The following is a 24,099-nucleotide window of genomic DNA, read 5'->3' as shown; positions in this document are numbered from 1 at the left end:
TCTCACATTGAACAATAAAAAACACATTTCATTAGAGTTTTTTTCTGTTCAGTGGGAGAAACAAAAAATGTGAGGAAATATTTCTTCACAAAATTCCAGGCAGGTTAATTATTGATTAATTCCTCTGACAAACTTTAGAATTAAAGTAACAGAAACATTTAAAAAAACGCTGGGGTGTTACACTTTGGACAGATCGCCAGGCGGACACAGGGCAACACACACACATGCACACACTCATGTGTGGCCAATTGAGAGAGACCAATTAACATAATAGTCATGTTTTTAGAGGACGCCAGAGTACCAGGAGAGAATCCATGCATGCTCAGGAAGAACCTGGAAGCTCCATGCAGAGAGATTCCAAACCGGGATTCAAACCAAGTACTTTCATGCTGCAAGGCAGCAGTGCTACCAACTCCACCACCAGCCCACTAACCACTTTCCATCCTTTGTGACAAGAGCTGTCCTCAAGCATTTGCAACGACTTCCAATGATTTTTTTTTTATCATTTTAGAAGAATGTCAGCCCACTCTTCTTTGCAGAATTGTTTTAGCTCAGCCCCATTGAAGAGTTTTCAAGCAAGAATAGATTGTTTAAGGTTATACCATTGTATTTTGGTCAGATTTAAGTCCAGACATTCATCAGGCCACTCAAATACATTTATTTTTGGTTTTTAAGGCCACTTAGAGCTGGACCGTCCAGTGTGTTTCAGATCATTGTCCTGTTGCATAACATTCTCCTTAACTTGAAAACTGCTTATACTTAATTTGTCTTTGTTTGATTTTAAAACTTGTTTTATGATCTGAACTCTTTAAGTTTGACCAGAAAAGCTAAAACTGTTGGGGCAAATACTTTTTTACAGCACAGCATGTTAGAATTTGTTACTGGTGTCATTAAAAACTCGGAAATGACGTATTGTGTTTTGTATTTATCGGACCAATGTGCAGATCAACACTCTGAAGCAGCATGGTGAGTTAAAGAGTCTTTCCTTTAAAAATAAAAATAAACAAGAACAACTTACATGGGTAAGCCAGACAGTGAAACGGCCACTGAACCAGGAAGCAAGTAGGGTAGCATACAGGTAGGTATTAGGAGGAACCAGTGGCCAACAATGAAACACAGAGAGTTGAAATACTGAGGGAAGTGGAGCATGGACCAATGTACTGAAGAGGATGATCAGGGAGCGAATCAGGTGCAGCTGGTGGAAGGGAGACAGAGGAATACTGAGGGAGAGTGACTAATTAACACTGATTAACAGGAGAGCAGGGGGGGGGGGGTAACCGGAAACATCTAAATGAAGTGAATTAAGTAAACAATGAGACTGCAAAAAGAACATAAACGGAGGAACTAGATCTATAAGGAAATATAAACATATCTAACACCGGAATCCAGGAAGTAACAAAACTACACAGAAAGAATCTAATAAACCTGAATAAACCCAAAATAAAGCAAAACAAGAACCTGGCAATGCAAGAGAAGGTAAACAGAACACAAACCCAAAAACCACACAGGCAGATTATGACAGGAATGGATTCAAACAGATCATGATGGAGACTGTGATAAATATATTATAATATACAGTTTTGTATATACATACATATATAGATAGAGAGAGAGATATCTACATCTATATATTGATATATATCTATACATCAAGCCCACTGAAAGTGTAGGAAGTTGGTTTTCAAAGATCACCTCCATCCAATGTTCCTGTTATTACCGCCACACAACTGACACAAGAAGAAATGTAAAATGCAGGTTGGTTATAGCTGATTCAGACAACTCCGTGGTCTTGTTTTTAAGTTTTTCTTGTGTTTGTTTTTTATTTTAAAGTGAAAGTGTTGAAAATGTCTGCCCTCATAGTGCTGAACCATCTTCCCTGAAAGAGGATTATAAGGCATCTTTTCACTGTGCCAGCTGCTCTAAATTGACTTTCAATTAACAGTGGGGAATAAGAAAGCCGTCAGAGCAAAGAGCAGAGCAGACTGCTTTGCAAATCTTAGCATGTAGATGTGCTTGTGGCTGAAACAAGATTTTATCAGTGTCAAGAAAGACAGAAACATTGATGTGGCAGAACAATTCCAATCATGATTATGATGATTCATAAGGTATACACAGGATATTGACTGTGAAGACTAAAACAGCATCCACTTGGACTACGTCACTAAGGTCAGGCTAGCTGGTCTTTGGATGGCTCTGTTCTGATTGCAGATACAGATCAAAAGCTTTCAGTATTTATCTGCTAAAAGGCCCTGAGGGACCCTCTGAACTGCTGTTAACACTGCAAAGACTGGCTTTGTAATTTATCAGCAGTGTCTTATGTGCACACATATAGATTCTGATTTTACCTGCAGATTCCTTACACTCCTTCCCACAACCTCTTTTTCCGCTTTCTCTTATTACAATGAGCAGAAACTGATTTCAAGACAACTCTACTAACACAACAATGAGGCAGTGTTTTTATGTTATCTACACAGTGTCGCAAACAGCTGGTCAATACGCTACAACTCATGTAATCCCACCGGTGGTGACCCCTGTGGTCAAGGGGCAGATGAATTGTATGACACTACACACCTTTGATTTATTGAGCGTGGTCAGTCTTTAGAGAATAAAGCAACCATTCCCCAATGCAGATATAAAAAGAGCCTCATACGATAAAATGTTGACTATCTGGACAGAGAGAACAGGATAACTGACCAGCTGGGATCAAGATAAACCAGAAAGGGGGGTCTGAAGTCTCATCCACAGGTTTCACCTCTCGCTTTTTTATGACCAATCATTTCGATTTTGTCACACATTATCTATTGTATAAAACGTGAATGCACTTTGTGATAGGGGCTGTTTCCCTGGAATATTGCGTGTTCCCCAGTGTGTACCATGAATGGCAAATTGCGGGGGTGCTGGAAGACCTTTTGGAGGCACATCTTAAGTCTTCAATAAATTCAAGATGCAGAGAAGTAGTTTTGTGGTCTGTCTCACAAAAACAAATACGCAGAGTTTATAAAAAAAAAACAACAGTATGGGTATAGAAAGTATAAAAACTCCTGTTAAAGTACCAGCTATGGTTTATTGCCTATTTAAACATATGGCATATGGCAATGATAAATCATTTCAGAAATTTGTTAACCTTTAATCTGAGACATATTCTGTCTTATTTCACTGAAAACGAATCTATTGGAGAGAGAAATATAAACATAAAAAAAGCTGCAGAAATCTAGTTGTGTATTGCCCCTTTTCCATGGGCTCTACTCTGGTCGGCTCCACTCCACTCAGCACGTTTTGTGACGTGAACAGACTGCTGTTCACTTATTGGGTATGAGTGTGATCAGCCCTACAAAAATATTAAAGACCACAATGGCTGGAGCAGGTCAAACCAGAAGCATTGACCAGGGTTCGGAAACACTGTTGGAACCACACTCATTTCAGCTGACACTTTCTAAAAGCACCTATTGATTCAGTTCCATCATTCAGTCTTCATTGGCGTACACACCTGCCATCTGTTATACAGTATCTCATTGATCGCTGATAAAGTTTAGCAGTCCTAATTAAACTTTTTTGAAATTTGTTCATTTGCGTCCTTTAGCTAAAGTCATGGTCAGCAGTGAGGTTGCAAAGGCTCTAAAGAATATCATTGTACAATGGTATCAGTCAGGAGAATGAAACAAAAACACTGCAGCATCCATGGCACAGTAAAGTGAAAACATGGAAGAGTGATACTAATGAAACATATTTCTACACAACTGACAAAAAGACAAGACTGTAACTGGTCAGTGAGGTAGCCAAAAGCCAAATAGCAACACTGAAAAAGCTGCAGAAACTTCTACTTAGAACTGGTTGTGTTCCACAAAAGTCTCAATTTCTAAGAGGTAGAGTTGAAAAATGGAATCAATTTCTCCCAAAGGAAACATCCAGGTCAAGTTAAAAGCCACCGAAATGTTTTGAAACAATGCTCTAATGTCAAATAAAGCCAAAGTTACACTTTTTGGCACAATCCTAATAGCTAGATTTGACACAAAAACAACACAGCACCTCACCAAAAGACCATCGTGTCTAGAGTAAAACATGGTGGTGGCAGCATCACTGCTGCCCTGGGGTTACTTTTCTGTAGATGGACCAAGACTTTTTGTAAGGTGGATGAAATCATAAACAGTTCTAAGGCTCTGTCCTCATGAAGATAAAAATGGTTTTGTGTTAAGAACGATTTAGAAAAAATGTGGGTTGCCAGTTCGAACCCCAGCTATTTCCCTTTCAGTCATTCAGTCCTTAGGCAAAACACTTCACCTGCCTTGCCTGCTGATAGTGGTCAGAGGGCCTGGTGGCGTCAATTGTATGCAGTCTCACTTCTGTCAGTCTGCCCCACCCAGTGTGTTCATATGTGTTTGAATGGACAGATGATTGATTGTAATGTACATTGATTTGGAGTCCTCAGACTTGACAAAGCACTATACAACCATATGGTTGAAATATTAGATCATGGTCTGATTTTTTTTTTTTACTTCTGTAAATCCTGGGTTATGTTAACATGGTTATGTAGACTTTTTACACACACTTTATCTATAAAAAGTAAACAGTAATCATTTAGAATTTGTTAGTGGAAAGAAATGCTTCAAACTACAAAGTCCTCCCTGAACAGCCTTCCCTTCCAACATGTAGCAGGGCTATAAAAAGCTCTGGTATGAACGGTAACCCCAAAACGTGCTAACAAGCACCCCTTATAATGACAGACGTAGAGCAGAAAGTGAACATGGTACGGTGTTCACACAAAAGGTGAAAAAGCTTTAGAAGAATAAGCCTAACAATTCCCAATGCAAAGATTAATTAAGGCTTATGTACATCAGATCGAAAGCATAATCTGATGAATTGTTAGTGCTCATTTTCGCATGTGCTCAAAAGATGCAATGCCTGTAGGGCATGGGGACTTTAGCTGAAAATTATCTGCCAGAGGCTTCATAGACACTGCTATCAACTCAAGAAAGCAGAAGTAGTTTAAATTTGCACTTCTCAAATTATTATTACATTTTTAAAAATCAGCTTGTTAAATGGTAAAACATATTAAGAGCAGCCACTGGTGACATGTTTCTTGTGTTTTTCTAGTTTTCATGGTGCTGTTTGTTCACTCATATAACAAACCTCTGAAGCCTTCTCCTGACAGCTGGTTATATACTGATTTATTATTTAGTAATTTGTTAAATTGAGTGCAGTTATTCCATTGGATTTTATGTAGAAATTTCAAAGTGAAGTGTGCTGGAAGAAATGAATGCCACATTTGAGAGATTTTTTTTTGTGAAAAATAAATAAATAAAATCTATTTTTCCTTCCACTGAGGTGCTTCTTTGTATTGGTCTACCACATACAGTAAAATCCCCTTAGAATACATTGAGGCTGAACAAATCCCCCAAGTTGTATGGATACTTTCACAGGACGCTTTTAATGTTGTAAAATGTAGAAAAAAATAAATGAATAAATAAATATTCACAGGGTAAAGCACATTTGTAACTCTGTGAACATGAACACTGGTCGCAACGTTTCAAATATTGCTTTTACATCTCGACCTCTGCGCTCATTGTGCTCAGTGAATTTCAATTTCATTTCGTGTAAGAACAAATTGTGGGAGTACTAGTTGGACTTCTGATGCAACATTCCAGGCGGAGGAATCAAATCTACCGCAGCGGGACGGTAGAGGTTTGCCTTGTTGCCAGGATACGAACGCGGAGGGTGGCGCATTCAATACTCGTATGTGATTGAAACTGGCTCGTTGACGGCCGACATTGTGGTTCTGAGTATTCCCGGTCATCAACGAATGACCTTCCCTGGGCGGGAGCCCAAATGTCGCCAGTTTCGCCGATGCTCTGTTGAAGAAGCGCTAGATGCGAAAACAGCGCCATTTCTGTCGGCGTCCATGATACGCGCTGCTACCGCAGCAGATTCCAGAGCTCGAGCTCGGAACGGCAGCGGGAGAGACCTAGCCGCTCCCCTTTCGCTGTTTCTCTACTTCAGGCCACGGCAGGTGAGTAAACCATCTCCGGTGGAGTTCTTTACATGTTGTGCTTCTCTTGCTCCTGCTTGTTGAGTCATGTTAAGTTTGTTAACTCCTTCGTCTTATGACGATATGGCGCACATTTGTTGAGGGAAAAACGTCTGACAGTCCTCTGGTACGGTGCAGCCGCTGTTCCTCCCCCTCGGTCACAACAACAAGCGTAGCTACGTGAAAGCTAGCGTTAGCTTTTAAATGGTTCCAGTCTCATTTGCTGTTTTTGTTGACATTTAAATATTTGGAGGCCCCTTCTTTCCGACTGCTAACTCGGCCTAATATTTGACGTAATTGTGTTTGGCGTTATTTTAACGGAGAACCGTAAAGGCAGCAATGCCACCGAGCGCAACCTCCCTTCACCTGCCTGTCACAGAGTGTTCTGTTATTATTGGCCGGAACACGGCGACAGCGTCATTAAACACAAACGCCAAAAAGTATTCTCGCGTAACAGATAAACGCCATATAACTGAAAGAGAGATGATACATTTGTGACAGAAACTGTGGAGTTCTGGGAAGCTAACATGCTAACATCAGCTAAAGGTCGGTGGTCCAGCTAACCTTGCTGTTTAACTGCAAAGCGACGTAAATATCGCCGTTTAGTAACAGAAGTCATAGTTCACTGTGTGATTGTTGGACACCTATACTGATACCTAATGTAATGCCACGCTGTTACGGTGTTGCAGGGCTTGATTTGATAGAACAGCGCAGTTTTATGCAACAAACTGCCGGCATGTATGTAACTGTGTACAACTGAAACCTTTGAAATCGACATCATGATAGTGTTATGAAATCTTTTCTGCTGACGCCTCAGACGTTTGTTGGTGAAACCTTGTTATTGTGAGGCTCCGAGGAAAGACTCCCATTTATTGAGGTGTATGTTCTGTACAAAAGAAAAAAAAACAAAAAACGATCGTAAGGCTAAGTTTGAGTGCCTGCATGAAGTTGGTATGTTGACAGCGCAGATAGAAGCTGGCAGCCGGGGCTAATGTGCGTTCAAGAGAACTGCTAGCTTGTAGAGAACGGTCAGCCATATTTAGAAAGCGCTAGTTAACCTCTCAGCTGTTCTCCCTCTGTTTGATAGTGACTCAGTCTTGTTGTACATCAGGGTGCGGATCGCTGAAGTCGTGTGGTAGCGCACTGCAAAGCTTCTTATCTTGCCCTTTTGACGTCTCCGACCGGTTACTCTGTAAATGCCACCGCTGAATGACGCCTGGATCAGCCAATCAAATCTTTACAGCCTCCATTTGCTCTTCACGTCGGTGTCCGAATCCGCTGTTACCATCTGAAACACATGGTTTCTCCACCAAATACTTCCTGCCCACTACACCTCTTCTCCGTCCAGCTGTCCAAAGTTGCTCATACCGGCGGCGATCCCAATTCAGGGCATGTTTAGCTTGTCTTCTAATCCTCAGGCTATGTAAATGTTTTTAATTCAGAAATTCACTCAAAACAAAATGTGTTGGAGAATTACAAAAAAAGTTTCAATTCATTAATGAATTTCAAAAAGACCTTGCAGGGGCTCACATGAGAAAGCAGCAGTGAAAAACTCAATTAACTTCAGCACTTTATCCGACTTGTCATTTAAATGACTGTAAACTATAGGAGTGGTATGTTAGAAGATTTTAGTGGTTTTAAAACTGCATGTGACAGCTACTGGTATAAAGCTATACTAAAGTTACAAAGTTTACAGTCATTGAGTTGTGAACCTCGGTAATAACCAACATTTGTTGAGATAACATTTTAGCTTTAAACTCTGAACATGTCATCTCATTATGAGGCGCCTTCCTGTGCTGGTCTGACATGTAGTCGAGCTGTTTACACAGTTCTTCAGGAACTCACAAAGGTTTGTTTTCTGTTTCAGATTGTGCCGGTGAACGAAGACAGTCTCATAATGGACCTCTCTGACTGAGACAGAAACACATCTTGTGTTTTGCTCAGCAGCTGAGAGCTTTCAGCAGCCATGCCTTATGAGTAAAATCACTTTTTTTTTTTTTTTTTTGCTTAAAGCAATAAAAAAAAAAAACCATCCTACATGCCTCCCCATGTAGAGCCCCTTAAGTACTTCCTGCTGGAGTGACAGCCCTCCTCGTCCAGATAGGTTTTGCCTCGTCCTTTTGTTGTTTGCTTCTGCACCTCCCACCCTTCAGTAACAACCCGTCATGAGGCTGCTCTGCCGGAAAATGGCCTACACCTGAGGTCCCATGCGTCCAGTGAGCACAGATTCAGACGGTCCTGCTCCTCCTGAGAACCTCTCTTGCACCTACCCCATTGTGGGAGCCCTGTCTGCATCAGAGATGTCCCTGCTCCAGTCGCTGGGGCCAGTACAAAGCTGGCTTGGCCAGGAGCTTGAGAAGTGTGGGATTGACGCCATGATCTACACCCGCTATGTTCTTAGCCTCCTCCTGCATGACAGCTATGACTATGACCTGCAGGACCAGGTGGGCTGTTATTTATCTAAACTAAAAGAACTTTGAAAATTGTTGTTTATGTTTTGAATTGTCAAATGAGCAGGTAGTAGTTGTCACTTATATCCTATTTCTTTTTGTTTCGTTTTGAAAGGAAAATGACATCTTCCTGGGATGGGAGAAGGGAGCTGGAAAGAAGTGGGGCAAGGGCAAGAAGAAAGGTGGGACCGACCTGAGTCTAGAGGAAATAAAGAAGCAAGCCGCAGTGCAATGCCTTCGCTCTGCATCTGATGAAGTAAGCTCTGTTCTGACATGATTGATGAAATCCTCTGCCTATCAAGATATTTATCATGAATGTTGTTAGCCAGCTTGGGTGTTACTTTTCTGTAGGTTTTCAAATGATCTTTTATCTTGGTTCAGGGAATATCTACGCTGACTCATCCTTTAGCAATGACCCAGCCTTAGTGCAATGTTTAATAAAAAAAAAAAAATTCTGAACACATTTGGTATAGTCTTGTATATTTTCTGCTTACAAGTATTCACACCGTTCAACTTTTTGATATATTGTCGCATTATAAAAGTAAACTTTAATGGATTTCATTTGGATTTTCTGTGGTAGACCAGCTGAAAATAGTTCATAGTTGTGCAGTGGAAGGGCAATGGTACAGGGCTTCATTTTCATTTTGTAATTAAACTTTAATGGGTGTGCATTTATATTTTACCTCATTGAAACATTTAATGGGTACCTACTCAATAGAGTCCACCTTGGTGTATTTTAGACTCAGTTTTGATGGAGCTGTAATGTGAAGGACTCCGATGTTTGTTACAGAATATTAAAGAACAAAAAGCATAAAGAAAACCAAGGAACCCAACAAGCAGGCCACTTTTTTTTTTAAGCAGGGTTAGAATCTAAAACAGGATCCCAAGCTTTGAACATCTCATGGAGTCCCATTTTAATCTACAATGGAAAGATGGATGGAGGGAAAAACTGGGCAGTCTTGGACTAAAACCTGTTAAAGGGTGCCAAAGATTATAGCCTGGTGTGAAGGTTCACCTCCCAGCAGGACAATAAACCTAAACAGCATTAGCTACAATAGAATGGTTTAGATTAAAGCATTTTCATGTCTTAGAATCAGCCCGACCTCAGTCTAATTGGGAATCACTGGGAGGACTCAAGCATCCAATCTGACTGAGCTTGAGCTATTTTGCAAAGATTTCAGCTTCTAGATCTGCAACGTTGGAAGAGATGCCTTGCTTCGTTACTTGCAACAAAAGGTAGTTTTCAAAGTTATTGACTCATCAGGGCTGAGTATAAATACCTGAGACATTTACAGATTTGTATCAATAGATGTATGTAAAAAATGAAAAACATATCATTTTTCTTCCGCTTCAGAATGATGCACTTCTTTGTGTTGGTTCGTGGCACAAAGTCCCAAATAAAACGTATTTAGGTTTCTGTTTGCCTTGTGACACACAGTGCCTTTCAAACATGTTCATATCCTTTACATTTTTGCTCTGTTTATGTCAAGAATTTGGTAATCCATTGGTCATTTTTATTTAGGTGAAGTTCTGCAGATTTAAAGTGCATGAGTCAAAGTAGGTAAGCTGTGGTTAAAGCTGGGTCCAAAGGGAAGCCAGGGCATTGAAAAAGGGAAGATCTGTACTGAAAATGCAAGGTGGCTGTAGCTTTACTCATCATCATTAAGGTTGTTTTAGGGTCAGCACTTAAGATTTTACTGACCATAAAACGATGCTGTCCTGTGTTTTAAAAATAATGAAACCAAAAGAAATATAAGTTAGTATCTAGTATAACCAAGGAGTAAAATGCATTCCCATTGCTGTGTAACAAAGAATGTTTCTTTGTGGCCACTACTAAAAAGGGTGTGCTTTAGTTGATGCAACATGAAAAGCTCGATAGTGGGAGGAGAGAGGTCTGCAAGACGAGAGCGGTGAAATGCTCCTCTCTGGGGGCTGGACTCTGTGCTCTGTTTTCTTAAGCAGAAAACGCTGCATGTGATTGCAGCAAAGCCGGGTGGCTGTCAGCTGACCAGCAGTAGCAGCTACGCAGGAGGAAATAACAGAACCAGTGAGAAGTACTACAGTGTCAAATGATACTTTGGACCAGAGTCCAGCAGGAACTTGTTGTTCAGGATCTGTTGTGATGTGAATGGAGGTAGTTACTTTGACAGTGTGTGTATCTATGCTAGTGTCTGTGGTTATGTTGATTTACAAACTAGTGTTTGTAAATCAAACAATACATGTTGCATTGCTTAACTTAGGTAGGCAGTAAATTACTGTGGTTTATGCAGTAAGGGCTACCTGTTGAAAGCAGTGTATGAAGCTCTTTTGGTGCCTCTTTTCTTTATTTCTGAAAGTATTTGTGCACTCCTGTTGAACGTAGCTCACTCATGGCTGAGCATGCCTAAACTGTCACAAATCAGCTGGCTGGAGTTGTTAGCTGCTGGCCTTTCATTACTCTTTGTCTTGTTATAGCAAACAGTCTTTCCTTGGACTACAGAATCTTTCAACATCTGTCATCTTGTCTTATTTTACTGAAAAAAACAAGTTCATTTGTTGTCATTCCTGTTTGAGTCGTTTGCCAGACTAACTGCAACATGTGGTCAGACTGCTGGGCAAATTCTCATTCATTTTATTTCTTGGACCACATCTTCAAATTGTTTGTGTCCATTTTTACTATTTTTATTTCCAATCATTTGTATCTAATATGTATTGACAGCTTATAGTGTTTAGTTTCCATAACTGTGTTCTTTTAGTTGGTTACTTGAAAAGATTTGAATTGACAAATATATTTGTTGTTTGTGTCTCCTGTGCAGAACTCTGGAATTGAGAGTCTGGTTGAAGAGCTTTGCTCTAAACTTAAGGACATCCAGAACAAACAGAAAGGTTTGGAACTAATATATTTTTTCACTCTTGATGAAGAAAAGAAAGCCGCAACTACTAACCTTACTAAGATGTTTTTTTTTTTGTTTTATTCATTTCCCAGAAGAGAAACGCATTCAAAAGAAATCGGATGGCTGTCAGTCACCAGAACATGCTGAGTCTCCCTCTTCTAAGGACCAGGTGGAAATGTAAGTTGGCAGTGACAACAGAACAGCTTCACATTAATCTGATTACTGGAAATATTATTAGCAGTTTGGCAAAAAGCCTAACCTCAGAAATGAAGTTTTAGCTTAAATTGATTTCTTCAGTTTCTCTAAATAAAAGAAAAACACTTGCTTATCGTGTTAAAACGTTCTATGTTCAAATTTTCTCATAATCTAAAGAGAACCTTTTTTCATTGACATGTATCTAGCTATACGTCAGTGTGCTTCGTTGTGCACATTAGACATATAGCTTAATTGTATTTTGTCAAATCAACCTTTAAAACAGCTGAGTCTCTTTACTGATGAGAATTCAAAGAAGCATCCTTAAAAGTTTTGCCGTTGTCTCATTTTGAGTGAATAAAGGACTTTGGGTGCTGAATAGCTTTTGTCCGTGTTTTGGATCGTCTCCACACTCATCTTGTTTTACTATAGACTTAGTCTTGAGCTTGTCTGAGTATATTATAAAAAACAAACAAACATCAAGTTCTTGTCAAAGAGAAGAAAATTGTAGTCATGTCTAATTTTTAACATGTTGCTTTTCATAATTAGACCATTATATTGTTAATTAAGGTTAATTGCATTTTGTCTTAAAATTAATTTTGTGTTAACATTTTGGTCTTTTAGTATCCAATTTTATAAATAGTGTTACAGCATGACATCTGTTGCAGTTTAATAAACCTGTATTGCTCTGATTGAAATGAAGTGTCCTTTTCATTTTTGGTCTGACTTGCAGGTATTATGAAGCATTTCCTCCTCTGTCAGAGAAAACTGTTTGTCTCCAAGAGATCATGACGGTGTGGAACAAGGCGAAGGCCTGCACATACTCCAGTTCATCATCCTCTGCAGCTCCACAAACCAGCACAGATACATCTTCCCCCAAAGACTGCAACAGTGATGGTGAGGCTGCAAAAGAGCGAAACCTAGAGGTGTGTAGTACCATCCCTACTGTGACCAGGGAGAGAGGCCAGCAGCGGCGGGGCAAGAAGGAGAAAGAAAACCGATGCCATGGTGGTGCAGCAGCAGAGGAGAAGTCCATCAGCCACCCTAAGAGACAGATTAGACACAGATCTGAAGGAAAATATCGCCCCAGATCATGGTCTTCTGGTTCTAGCGAGGCAGGTTCAAGCTCCAGTGGGAACCAGGGTGACACAAAATCATCCAGAAGCAAAACTGTTAGAGTGAGGCACAAATCCAGGGAGGCTGCAAAGAACAAGAGAACACGCAACAACGGGCAGGGGAAGCTGCAGATGAAGGTTATCGATAAGGAGGAAAGAAGAAACGTAGGAGCGAGCGGCAGCAGCGCAACTGGCAGTGCTGCTAAACAACCACAGCTTTACAAAAAGTGGAAGAGACCGCTGAAGGAGATTCGTAAAGAGCTTGGGTTACTGGAAGCAAGAGAGTCTGCAGTTGAGGCCAGAAACAAAAAGGAATACAAGGAGGAGCCGCTTTGGTACACGGAGCCCATCACAGAGTACTTTGTACCTTTCAGCAGCTGTCAAAGTAAGCTTGAAACAAAATATCGCAGCAAGGTAGGCTCTCCGGATGGCTTTGGTTTTTCGGCAGATATGGAACGGCTGCCAGAGAAAATCCAAGGAATCTGCATTGCCAGCGAGAACTATCAGAGGGCCTACTTGGCAGCAGGCTCATTTGTGGATGGGCACTTTGTGGAAGCGCCCGGCGACGCGGACAACGAACCCGCTGACCTCACTGAAATTTCATGCTGCCCTCAGCCAGAAGATACTAGAGATTTAGATGACAAGCATCTGTCTGAATTTACCGACTTCTATGAAGTTGATATTTATCAATCCATATTGGATACTAGTGCCTCAGACACGATACAAGAGAGTCGGATCTTAAGCTTGATTCGACAGAAAAGCAAAGAGCAAGGAGACAATGAGGCAGAATGCTGTTTAGTGTTAGATGGCCTTGAGCAGCAAGGGAAAAGTGCAATACAGGCAGACTCACAGGAAGCTTCGGGAACTGTTGGATTTCTAATGGAGGATCTCGAAAACATGGTACAAGTGTGGGGATGTTATTCGCCATCTTCTTCTGATGATGTAGACGGAGAAGGTTTCCTTGGAGATTCTCCTGTTCGACTCTCTCCGCTGCTGGATAGCGTTTCATTGACCCTGAGCAAGCTATCCAGACCTCTGGAAGAACCACCTGTTCCTGAAGCTCCTAGTGAACCGTCTGGTTTGGATTCATTCTGCTTCTCTCTCTTTGAGGTGCAGTGTGACAGTGCCACTCTTCCCTTCCCCCACGAGTCGCTGTCCGTTTGTCACGAAAACAACACCAATTCTAGTAGCTGTCTCGACCCGCATTCTAATAAACAGTCCCGCTTGCTAATATGGACCAAAAATAGTGCCTTTGACGAAACTGAACACTGTTCTAACCTTTCAACACGAACTTGTAGTCCATGGTCACACTCAGAAGAGACCCGGTCAGACAACGAACAGGGAAGTGCTCTAGCAGACGACGCTGCTCAGATTGGCAGAGAAGAACCGGATCGAGTGATCCCTCCTCTTTCGGGTACATATCTGGAAGATGAAATATTGGAATTTTTGCAGGAGGACTCGGGCAAAAAGTGTGAAAAAGTCAGTGTTAGCACAGCATCCAATCAGACCTTTACCAAAAAATCTAAATTAGAGTCCATTTGTGGCATAGCGCTAGAAAAAGATGAGAGTAAACAGTACAGCACAGACATGTTTTCGGACAACGGAAACCAACAGAGCGATGATTACAGCTCAGGGATTATAAAAGACATATGGACTGCAATTGGAGACGGGAAGTCTGCTGTGTCAAAAGATGGAGCAGAAAAGACAAACATGGGGCTATTTTCAGATGAGTCAGACACTTGCTGTTGCCGGTGCCTAGAGGTCCAGACAAAAGATGTTCCCGTTCAGGGACCTCAGAAAAAAGCTGTGCAGCGATCTGAGTATCGCCTCTGGGAAGGCAAGAAAGAAGAACAGGACTTAGCCAAAAACAAACTCTCCAAAGTAGATGCTGCTGGGGATTATATGACTCCGTCCAAGCCTTGGGACTTGAACTCTGACAAGGAAAGTACATCATTCATCCTTGGAGGGGTATATGGAGAGTTAAAAACACTAAGTGGTGATAAGAATTGGGCTGTAGTGCCACCAAGTGATACTCAAGATAGTTTGCTACAGTGTGCCGCAGCAGCTGCTTCTGCTTCCAGCTCAGAAATGCTTACCATCACCGGCAGAGATGTGTTCATGAACACAGGCAGCTGCTTCGCCCCAGGGCACCGGCCCCTATGGAGGCCCCTTGTTTCGTTTGGGCAGAGTGACCAGGCCAATAGAGGAGGTGGAGATGGATTCAATAAGGGATTTTCTTTGATCTTCCATGAAGATTTGCTTGGATCTTACGGAGGATTGCATAAAGAGGAGCAAGGTCTAGAATACCCGTTTGCATCCTTTAACCTGAATAATCCCTTCTCTAAAGTCCTCCATGTTGAGTGTTCGGTTGAGCCTGAGGATATGGCTTCTTTCAGTCCGGGCTTCAAGCCCAAATCTATTCTTTGCTCTGATTCAGAGAATGAAGCCTTCCACACACGAATTTATGGCATCAACCGGACGCAGTATAGAGCCATTCGCATTTCACCCAGGACTCATTTCCGACCAATATCAGCCTCAGAGTTGTCTCCTGGTGGAGTTAGTGATTCAGAGGCCGAGACTGACAAAGAGGAAATGAGTTTTCCCACTGTGGCGCCGGTGGATGTGTTCGATGATCCTCAGGCCGACCTCAAACCTCTGGAGGAGGATGCAGAATGTGAGGGACCTTATTACGGGAAGTCAGAACTGGAATCTGGTAAATTTTTACCCAGATTAAAGAAGTCTGGCATGGAGAAGAGTGCCCAGACCTCTCTGGATTCACAGGAGGGTTCAAGTACCCTTCTGCCAATCGCTGAGCAAGAGAGTGGCTTAAGCTGCAAAACGGCAGCAGCTGCATCAAGCACAGGTCGACAGATGGATGTTGGCAAGATTCAACAAGACGAATCTTCAGAAGAAAAGCAGTCCCAGTTATGTTCACCAGCAGGTCAGATCCCCAAGTGTGGGATTGCTTATGACTATGTTGGCGACAAGCAAGAGGTAAGGATTTTTTACTAATTAGTTATCAAAGTGTTGCAGCCAGTGTTTGTGAGTTTCAGAAGCATAGGTCTAAGTGCTTCTTGTTTGTCTTGTCTAGTTTCCTCTGTTAAATAGAAGTGGACAGGGAGGAATTGGCAGCCAGCAAGATGAGTTCTGGTGGCAGAACACAATTTGTTCCCCCCTTTTCCCTGGATCTCAGTGTACAGGTAAGTCCATATTTTAAAACAGGGTTTTTACTACTAGATTAACACAATGCTTCCTTTTTACACTTCAGACCATTATTACTACATTTTCATTGCATTTTGTAAGGTGATCGGGGTTCTTTTCCCCAATGTACTCAGAACCGCCTATGACTTCTATACTTGTTGAACCTACTGGTCTTTTCTGTTACGACTGAATGTGGGCTAGAACGCTGTTCCCATATGAAGAGAACTGAGCAACCCAGGCAGTAGTGAACAGATTTTTTCTTACGTCATGCAAACTGTATTTTTAATAATTCAGAGTAAGAGTTAATCAGTTGGCTTGTGAAAGTGGCTCGACGAAAAATATCTATTTTAAAGTAGTCATTCTGGATGCTATTTGTTGTAATGTTCCTGTTTTAGTGGGAGGAGCGATAGATGACAAAATCTTGCTCAAATATTTCTACCCATCAGATCCGCAAAGACGTTGGAGGTAGAAGGTGTATATTTGTGGTATTTTTATAACGCATTGTTGTTTCTATCAGGAAAAGAAAAAAACATTCTAAAGGGCCTCACCGAGTTGGGCGTTCTTGACTCAGCGGGCGTCAGCAGGCATACTCGTTTGCAAAAGCTTAATTTTTATGATTGCATACACATACTTGGAGTCACACGGTAAAGTGCTCGCTGGGAAAAAGTCTCCTAATGGAACGGTTTTATATGTGACACGCTGCTCCAAGCAAGCAGTTACAAGGATGCGCAGTGTTACTGCCACTCTCTGCGACACACTGACAGATTTAATGGCCTTTATATACCACCTTCTTTTCTTTTCTTTTGTTTGTCTTGTTTTGTTGTCTTGTTTGTTTGTTTGTTTTTTCTTTTGTCCAAAGTTACATGGCAAATTCGTTCTAACTCCTCATCCAGTGATGCCAAGGAAGATGGTGTGGGAAATGTAATAATTTGTCTCGAAATGTAGGAAATCGGTATGCTCCACTATTGTCCCTTTTCCACTATTCCCTACGCGGCATGGTTTAGCACGGCTCTATTTGCTTTGTTCTCCTATTAGTAATGGTTACATGGAACTGTTACTATTTTTGGTACCTGGTTGGATGCGGTTCCAAGCGAGCAGAGTTGTGTTGAAAATGTGACATCAGAAAACTGTCGGTCACTGATTGTTGAAGGGGCGGCGTCACTTGTCATAGCACACTTATTATAATAACTGATTAAATTGTTGTATTCTGGGCTCACTGTGTGTACGACCACTATAGCAAGCTAGCATAGGGTAGCATTAGCTTACCCTCACATGTTCTTTAGCTTGTACCCATGGCTTTCCTCTCTCTACATGTTCAGTGTTTCGTCTTGCTGCCTGCAGCCTTCTCTGGCTGCATTCACCATTCTGACAGCAGCCATGGACTAAGCAGCAGTTGATGGCCGTTGTCATGCTTGTGTCACTACAAATCACATCAAGTTACTTTTTCAGTCTGTGGGGCCGCCTTTCTATTGACACCCCCCCCCCCCCCCCCCCCCCCCCCCCCCCACATTGTGATTGTACTCATTTGTAATGGAAAACAAACCAAACCTTGCAGAGTAGAAGCAACTAGAGACAAACCTCACTGAGTAGGTATTAATGGAAAAGGGGCACATAAAATCTCGACCCACCCACATAAAGTGCGTGCGAAGTCCATGCTGCTCACAGTACACACACACACACACACACACACACACACAGTAGGGCCAACTCTGAGCCTTAAGACAGGGTGATGATAAAGACCTAGAGCTTGGTGGATTTAGTTTATTTTACTCTTTACCTACAAAACCATGTTGGAAAAATACATTCCAAACATGTTGCTTTTTCATTTTGTTTAAATGAACAGATTTTGCTTTAAAATGAGCTAGAATGGCGTTAGGGTTCTCAAAAAATGTATAGAAGGTTGGTAACAGTATAATATATATATATATTCTAAGCTGTAGTGAAATGTGTGTTTTGTATGGCATTAAAGGTTTAGCACAACACAACAAATTCTGTACTCAGTTTTGAACTATTCAGTGATTTTTACATACATCTCAGTCATGCAGTCTCATATGGGTAACAACCCAATGACAGCGGTAGAATATATATTGCCTCGTTTTATGTTGCACTCTGTAACAAAAACAGGATTTCAACCTTTTAGGTTTTGTTTATTTAAAACATGGCTTATACCAACTCCAAATAAACATTACTCTTACAATAACCCCGTTTTGGCACAAGCAATTTGTAAGCTTTGTAAATATTTAAGATAAAACATCTCCAATGACAGTGATCAAATACTTATTATCGACATTTACTTTGGTCAAACCTGTAAATGACTTTAGTCCAGCAGTTCTTTAATAAACTCATATTCTCTTGACAACGGATAAACTTTTTTTATGGTTGAACATTAAAATGGTTGGTGATCTCCTAGTCACAATTTAGTTTTAATCCACTTTTCCACTCCATTTATTATATAGACGTGGAAGCCAGAAAAGACCATCATTAGTTTGTTGCATATCACTATGTCCCATATTTATAAACAGCAGTTTCAAAGGCTGCTTAAGGTTTTAGTGACTTTGTCAGGAATCTGTCAGATGTGTTGAGTTTTGGAATAATACTGAGCAATCACACACAAATGTCAAACTCAAGCAAGAAGATTTTAATATTTACTATTACAATAAGATTGTTAGACTTAATAGTTGACCATGCTGCTCGACAGTGACATCTGGTGGAGCAGTAGCCCACTGTCCCACTTGCCCCGAATTTACAGACTAGTTTTACAACTAGGAAGTCAGGAATATCTTAATGAACTACTGATAAATGGGAAGTTAATGAGCCCCAAATGAAATCCTTCATTATGTGTGTTTTTGTTCATTGAATACACTCTTTTCTGTCCATCAAATCCAAAAATGAATATCTGACAGCCACATATGCTGTATCTTTAATGAAGGTCATTTCTAATTTTCCACTGTCACTATTTTCCCTCTCTTCTCTCAACAGGGAGCAGCAACATTTGACTTCTCCAGTTTTGCAGAGGACACCCGTTGCCAAGAGAACTTCCTCTGGTCTTGGGACTGGACCTCGACCAGCAAAGATTCAGGAAAACCTAATGTAGGCTAATTTTCTGAGACACCTCTCCAAAACCCCAACACATAAACCTGCTGGCTTTTCATTTACTAACTGCAAACAAAAAACCTTGTGTAATCAGCAGTCAGATCAACAAAAAGAGTGAAAAAGGAAAACTTAAAAAAAAAAAAAAAAAAAAGTTCTGTCTTTGAGTGATGCCATGATTATTCTGCACACTGATCCTTTTCAAATCTCACAGTTCGCTTGTAGAGACGTTTCTGTTCCCACCATTTTGAGAGTGAACCAAGGTTCTGGTGGTCGGTGCCGTCTGAATGGTTGTGCATGTTTGTTCGTCCAGGCAGTCTCGCTCCTGTTTTCCAGTTGAACCTAATGTCGCGTGAAACAACTGCTATCACATCCTCTACTTTCCATGTTGAATTCAGAAAGACAATACAAGGATGTAGAGATTTTATCTTAGTTCTGTAACAATTTGAGACTTCTAGTTTGTACAACTTTCTGAATGTGAAGTAGAGAATGTGTTCAGCTTTCTTCTGAATATCCTCGACTTCCCTGTGTGTGAAAAGTTGTCTGATTTTTGAATGGTGATAGTCTTTAAGAGCTAGCAGTAGATTAGATATAGTGTGGTTTGTGAGGTTAAAAAAAAATCCTTAAAACATAAAAATAACCAGAAATCAAAATGAGTTTTGTGGGGAAAATACCAATAGTCTCAATCAAAATGCAGGGCTATACACAAGATTGGTTTAAAATAATATATAAATAAAAACAAAAAAAAAGGTTTTGGGCTAAAAACCCTACATAAGATGGCACGACTACAGCCAGACGTCTTGGTTGCAACTGAAACAGTTTTCTTTGTGAATTCTATGGTACAAAATATTGGTGCTATTAACATGTTCAATAATCTGGCCGTAGTAACTTTGACATAGTTATAGTTTGTAACCAGACTCCATGAATCCTTTCTTTTTTCTTTTTTTTTTTCTTTTGGAAAATTTGGGGCGTGAATTTCTGACTGAACATAGCTTGATTTATTTTTTATCAGAACCTCGTATTTATCTGGCCCGAAACGGCAGAATTGTCAGCAGACATGTAAAAATCCTTTGAGTTCAGAAGCCCCCACAGCAGAAAGGCCAACATCGCTGCAGACTGCCCACAGTGCGAGTAAACCAATGTGTAGTAAGAAGTGGCCGGGCGAACATCAAACCAAAAACAAGCAGGAAGTACTCTGAGATATACAGATGCTGCTTTTGTTTCCATGTGAGGTGTGTTGTTTATTTTCTTTGGGTTTACAATATATCTTGTTGAAATCTTGATTAATGTCCCTCTGTTTTGTGTGTGGTGATGTAGAACTTGTGAAGACACCGGTTCAGACTGAGTGTAATAAAACTTTATTTCAAAGAAATGGCTTCAGACTAAAAGGATGGAAATGCCCCCCCCCCCAGTTGTTTAGAAACCCTGGTTTCCAGGTTTGAGAAATCAAAGCAGCAGTTCTACTGTGCTTTTCAGAAGGTCCTTTTCTTTCTCCAAATGTAATTCATTTTTCATAAAGATCAAGGATAATATAAGTGACCTAATTGTCACAAGTACCACAAACACGAAGCACAGATAGAAATCCTCCTTCTATTGTCAAAGAGCAAGGTGGGGCTTCCACTTTACTAAGTGTGAATGTTGAAGCCGCGTGATAGTTAAGCCCAGTGGTACTTTACCTAAAAACCCTTCAAGTAGTGGAACGAAGCAAACTCAACTTCAGGGTCTTGTCCCCTTTCCTTAACAGTCAAGATACTCAGGAATTTTTTAATAAAAGCATATTCTACACTCAGACCTGTGACGGTGCAGTGATGCATTAATGTTTTCTTTTGTTTTGTTTGTTTGTACAGCAGAAATTGGTGACAGAAGTTGTTTTCAAGCATACCGCTGTAATGACTGTCATTAATGTAGAGCTAAAGTTTTAATAAAAAAAAAAAAAAAACAATTAAAAAAATCAAAGCCATTGTTGATTGCATAAACAGCGCGGGAGGGAATTTAGGAGCCCTGAGTTCTATGCAATACCTTGGCGCATGTAAACATTCAAAAGTATTCAAAAGGACAAAAGTCATGCAGCTAATTAAGCATGTGGATTACTTTTGAGTGAGGGACACCTGAGAACAATGGAATGTGTCTGAGAAATAAAGCATGCAAGCATCACACTCCATTGCTTTAAGTTGGATGAAACGCATTTTAGTTTAAAGAAAAAAAAAAAAAAAAGGTTTAAATCAGTGAGAGAATGTTATGAGTGTACGAGTGTGTGTGAATGTGTGCCTGAAGCAAAGTCACAAAAAGCACTTACATTGGATGGATTGCATCACATCATTCTCCTCTCAACTTTCATTTATATAAGCTGTTTAAAACAAGGAAAGAAAAACATGTTTGGCGGGAAAATGTATTCGGTGATTGTATATGTGTTCGAAAGAAGATGGACATTTTGACGCGGTTGCCGAGTTTCGTTGGCACTTTGGTCTGAAGAACATATACAGCTCTGAAAATCAGAATTTTCCTCGTCTTTTCATTCCTACCCAGAAGATGCTCCTCCAGCCCTCCCTCTTCCTTTATGACCCTAATAGATGTGTTCTAATTTTATGTACACCATGAGTAAATTATTTTGTTTCATTGTGGAGTTTAACATCTAATAAATGAATAAAGCAAACCTTCATTTGTGTTGCTCTTTTGTTTTTTAAGTGATACACTTCAGCTGCTTGACCTCTTGGTGACACTAGAGAGTAAGCTGAGGATGCTACAAGAAGCTAAGAGCTTTGAAATATATTTGTATGAGAACTGGACTTGCAAATGTATTCTAATGTGTTCTTGAAAACGTATTTTAGTTTACTATTGTGATCAGTGTAGCATCCTTTTAAAATGGTTTAATATAATAATGCTCAGCTTCATGAACTGTACTTTAGGTGCAATTAGAGCTGTGAGTCTTTTCTGGAGACTGACGCTTTTGCCCATTTGCAAAATAGCTCAAGTTCAGTCAGGTTGGACGAAGTCAGTCTGAATGTCAATTTTTAAATCCTGCCTCAGATTCCTGATTGGATTTGGGTTAGGACTTTGATTGGGCCATTTGCAATCATAACTATATACTAAACTGTTCCATTGTAGCTTTGGTTATATTTATTTTTTTTAGGGTTGTCACCTTGCTGGAAGGTGACGTCTTCTGCAGCCTGTTACAGGTTTTCATCTGAGATTGCTGTGTTCAACACTATCTATCTCCTCATCAACCCAGAACAACTCTGTCCCTGCTAAAAAAAAACATTCCCTCGTCATGATGCTGCCACCGCCATGTTTCACAGTGGGGATGGTGTGTTCAGGGTGGTGTGGGGCGTAAATCCTCATCCATACATAGTGTTTTGCCATGTCTTCATAGTTTTTGCTGTTGTACAGTCCTGCATTCAAATGATGGATTCAACAGTGCTCCATGAAAAGGCTTTTAAAATAGTTTTTTTTTTTTTTTTTTACCTTAACTGCCTCACAGATATTTGATGTGTTGCTTGGTCTTGACGTGTTTTGTTCTCCAGTGGGCTCCAACAACGTTCTGAGGCCTTCAAAAAAAAAAAACCCAGTTGGATTAATACTGGGATTTAATTACACCCAGTCTAGCCATTAATGGGTTGACTTCTGAAGACCAGTGGGCTAAACACAGATGTATGCTGAGAACCCTGCAACAATTTGCTTCCTCGTCAATAAATAAATGAAAGTTTATGGTTGAAGTGTAAAAATGAAGGAGTGCAAAGGGTGTGAATCCTTATTTTATCTTCCCCGGGGTTGTGTGGTCGATTATTAATGCCTTCAGGTTCCGACAGGTGAATCCATCGAGAGATGACGTTCTTGACTCGATTACACCGCACTCCACGAACAAGTTTGTTTTAAGATGGCGGCGGAAGCCAGGAAACAGGTATTAAGAGTTAAACGTTCCAGCTGAGAGCTTTAGCCGTGCCGTTTATACATTTTATAAAGTAGCGGAAACCCGTTTCATCCCCAGTTTTGATGCTAGTGAAGAAAAGAAACGAGTTCCTCGCATTTGTTTCCAGTTGAGGAAGCGCTGCTGAGAGAAGAGAGTCCGCGTCAGCAGCAAGTGCACTCCGTGACGTGAGGAAGGAGGTGAGAGGTGGTGGTTCTGTTTACCGGCCGCTTGTTTTATCTCCCCCCCCGCCCGCAGTGACCTTACGTGACAGCAGATGACCTCCCTCCGGAGCCGATTGTGTGGAGAAGCCAGGGGGGCGTTGGTGGTGCAGCAGTAGCCCCAGCATCACCATGGACCCCTCCAGGCGGTGGCTACCTGTCATCCACCTGTAGCGTCCACCGGCTGCGGCATGGCAAACCCGAGCCTCGGTCCACAGAACCAGATGGACGGCCGCTCTGGTAAGGCTGCAGTAAAGGGCAGACTCGCTCATTTAAGTTGATCACGTTTAAATTGTAAAACAAGCTTCTCCTGACCCTGTTGTAGGTTCTGCGCTCTCGATCACTTCATCATTTATGCAAAACTACATGAAACAGAGGTGAAACTGAAACATATTTTGTATTTATTGTAACAAAGAAACTGGTCAAGACCTAAAAAGCATCTGTTTGTGTACCAAGAAAGTATGTCATTAATTCGGCTTATATATTCAAGACACAAAACGCCTTTTGGTAAAAGAAACTAAACTTTTAGTTTACCTCAACGGCTTTTAAAAACTGCTCCTCAGTGTCGACAACTTTAAAAAAAAAAAATAAGCTTGTGTAAGTTAAAAACACTGCTAAAATGTTTTTAAAGCTGAAATTGTAAAGTAGTGATAGAAAACATGTAGGACATCTGTATGTTTTATTAGGATTCATTATTTGAAATAGTCAACACTTGCAAAAAGTTGTGATCAAAACTCACAAAATGACTCCTACCTTTATACTGGAAAGCAAAAGGTCATGTTTGTTGCTATGGAATATATTTTCACCACATAAAAACAGCAAGAATATTCAGTTTTAAGATAAGTAAATTCAGCTGGTGTACTTTTTTAAAAGTAAATGGCTAAATTTTGAAACATGACATCAAATCAGTTGAGTTATAAATTATTAACAGATCATTAGGTTGATTTAAAAAAAAAATCTACTCCACTTTGGGAAAAATCAAATCCTGCTTTCATTCCTGCTAACAGGAATAAAAAAAAAAAATAGGTAAC

General features: G+C 40.6%; 2 protein-coding genes across 4 annotated transcripts in view; both read left to right on the top strand.

Annotated features, from left to right (window-relative positions):
• The first annotated feature begins 5,333 nt into the window (after positions 1-5,333).
• Positions 5,334-21,602, top strand: kiaa0232 (KIAA0232 ortholog). Of its 2 annotated transcripts, none has more exons than XM_047385964.1 (8): positions 5,334-6,004; positions 7,890-8,466; positions 8,588-8,728; positions 11,268-11,337; positions 11,438-11,522; positions 12,271-15,646; positions 15,744-15,852; positions 18,833-21,602. In XM_047385964.1, the coding sequence occupies exons 2-8, from the start codon at positions 8,230-8,232 to the stop codon at positions 18,847-18,849; spliced, it is 4,035 nt and encodes a 1,344-aa protein (XP_047241920.1). In that variant the 5' UTR covers positions 5,334-6,004; positions 7,890-8,229; the 3' UTR covers positions 18,850-21,602. The 2 variants fall into 2 exon arrangements, with proteins under 2 accessions (XP_047241920.1, XP_047241921.1); XM_047385965.1 differs by lacking the exon at positions 5,334-6,004 and adding an exon at positions 6,023-6,568.
• A 299-nt stretch (positions 21,603-21,901) lies between these two features.
• tbc1d14 (TBC1 domain family, member 14) overlaps positions 21,902-24,099 on the top strand; it is a 47,187-nt gene continuing 44,989 nt past the window's right edge. The window contains exon 1 of one of the 2 annotated variants that reach the window (XM_047385966.1): positions 21,902-23,308. In XM_047385966.1, coding sequence (XP_047241922.1) covers positions 23,260-23,308 — 49 coding nt within the window. In that variant the 5' untranslated portion in view covers positions 21,902-23,259. The remainder of the gene's footprint in view (positions 23,309-24,099) is intronic. The other variant, XM_047385967.1, reaches the window with a different exon arrangement.

Source organism: Girardinichthys multiradiatus, chromosome 14 (assembly GCF_021462225.1).
Source record: "Girardinichthys multiradiatus isolate DD_20200921_A chromosome 14, DD_fGirMul_XY1, whole genome shotgun sequence".
Lineage (NCBI taxonomy): Eukaryota > Metazoa > Chordata > Actinopteri > Cyprinodontiformes > Goodeidae > Girardinichthys > Girardinichthys multiradiatus.
This window is presented reverse-complemented; position numbering and strand designations above follow the sequence as displayed.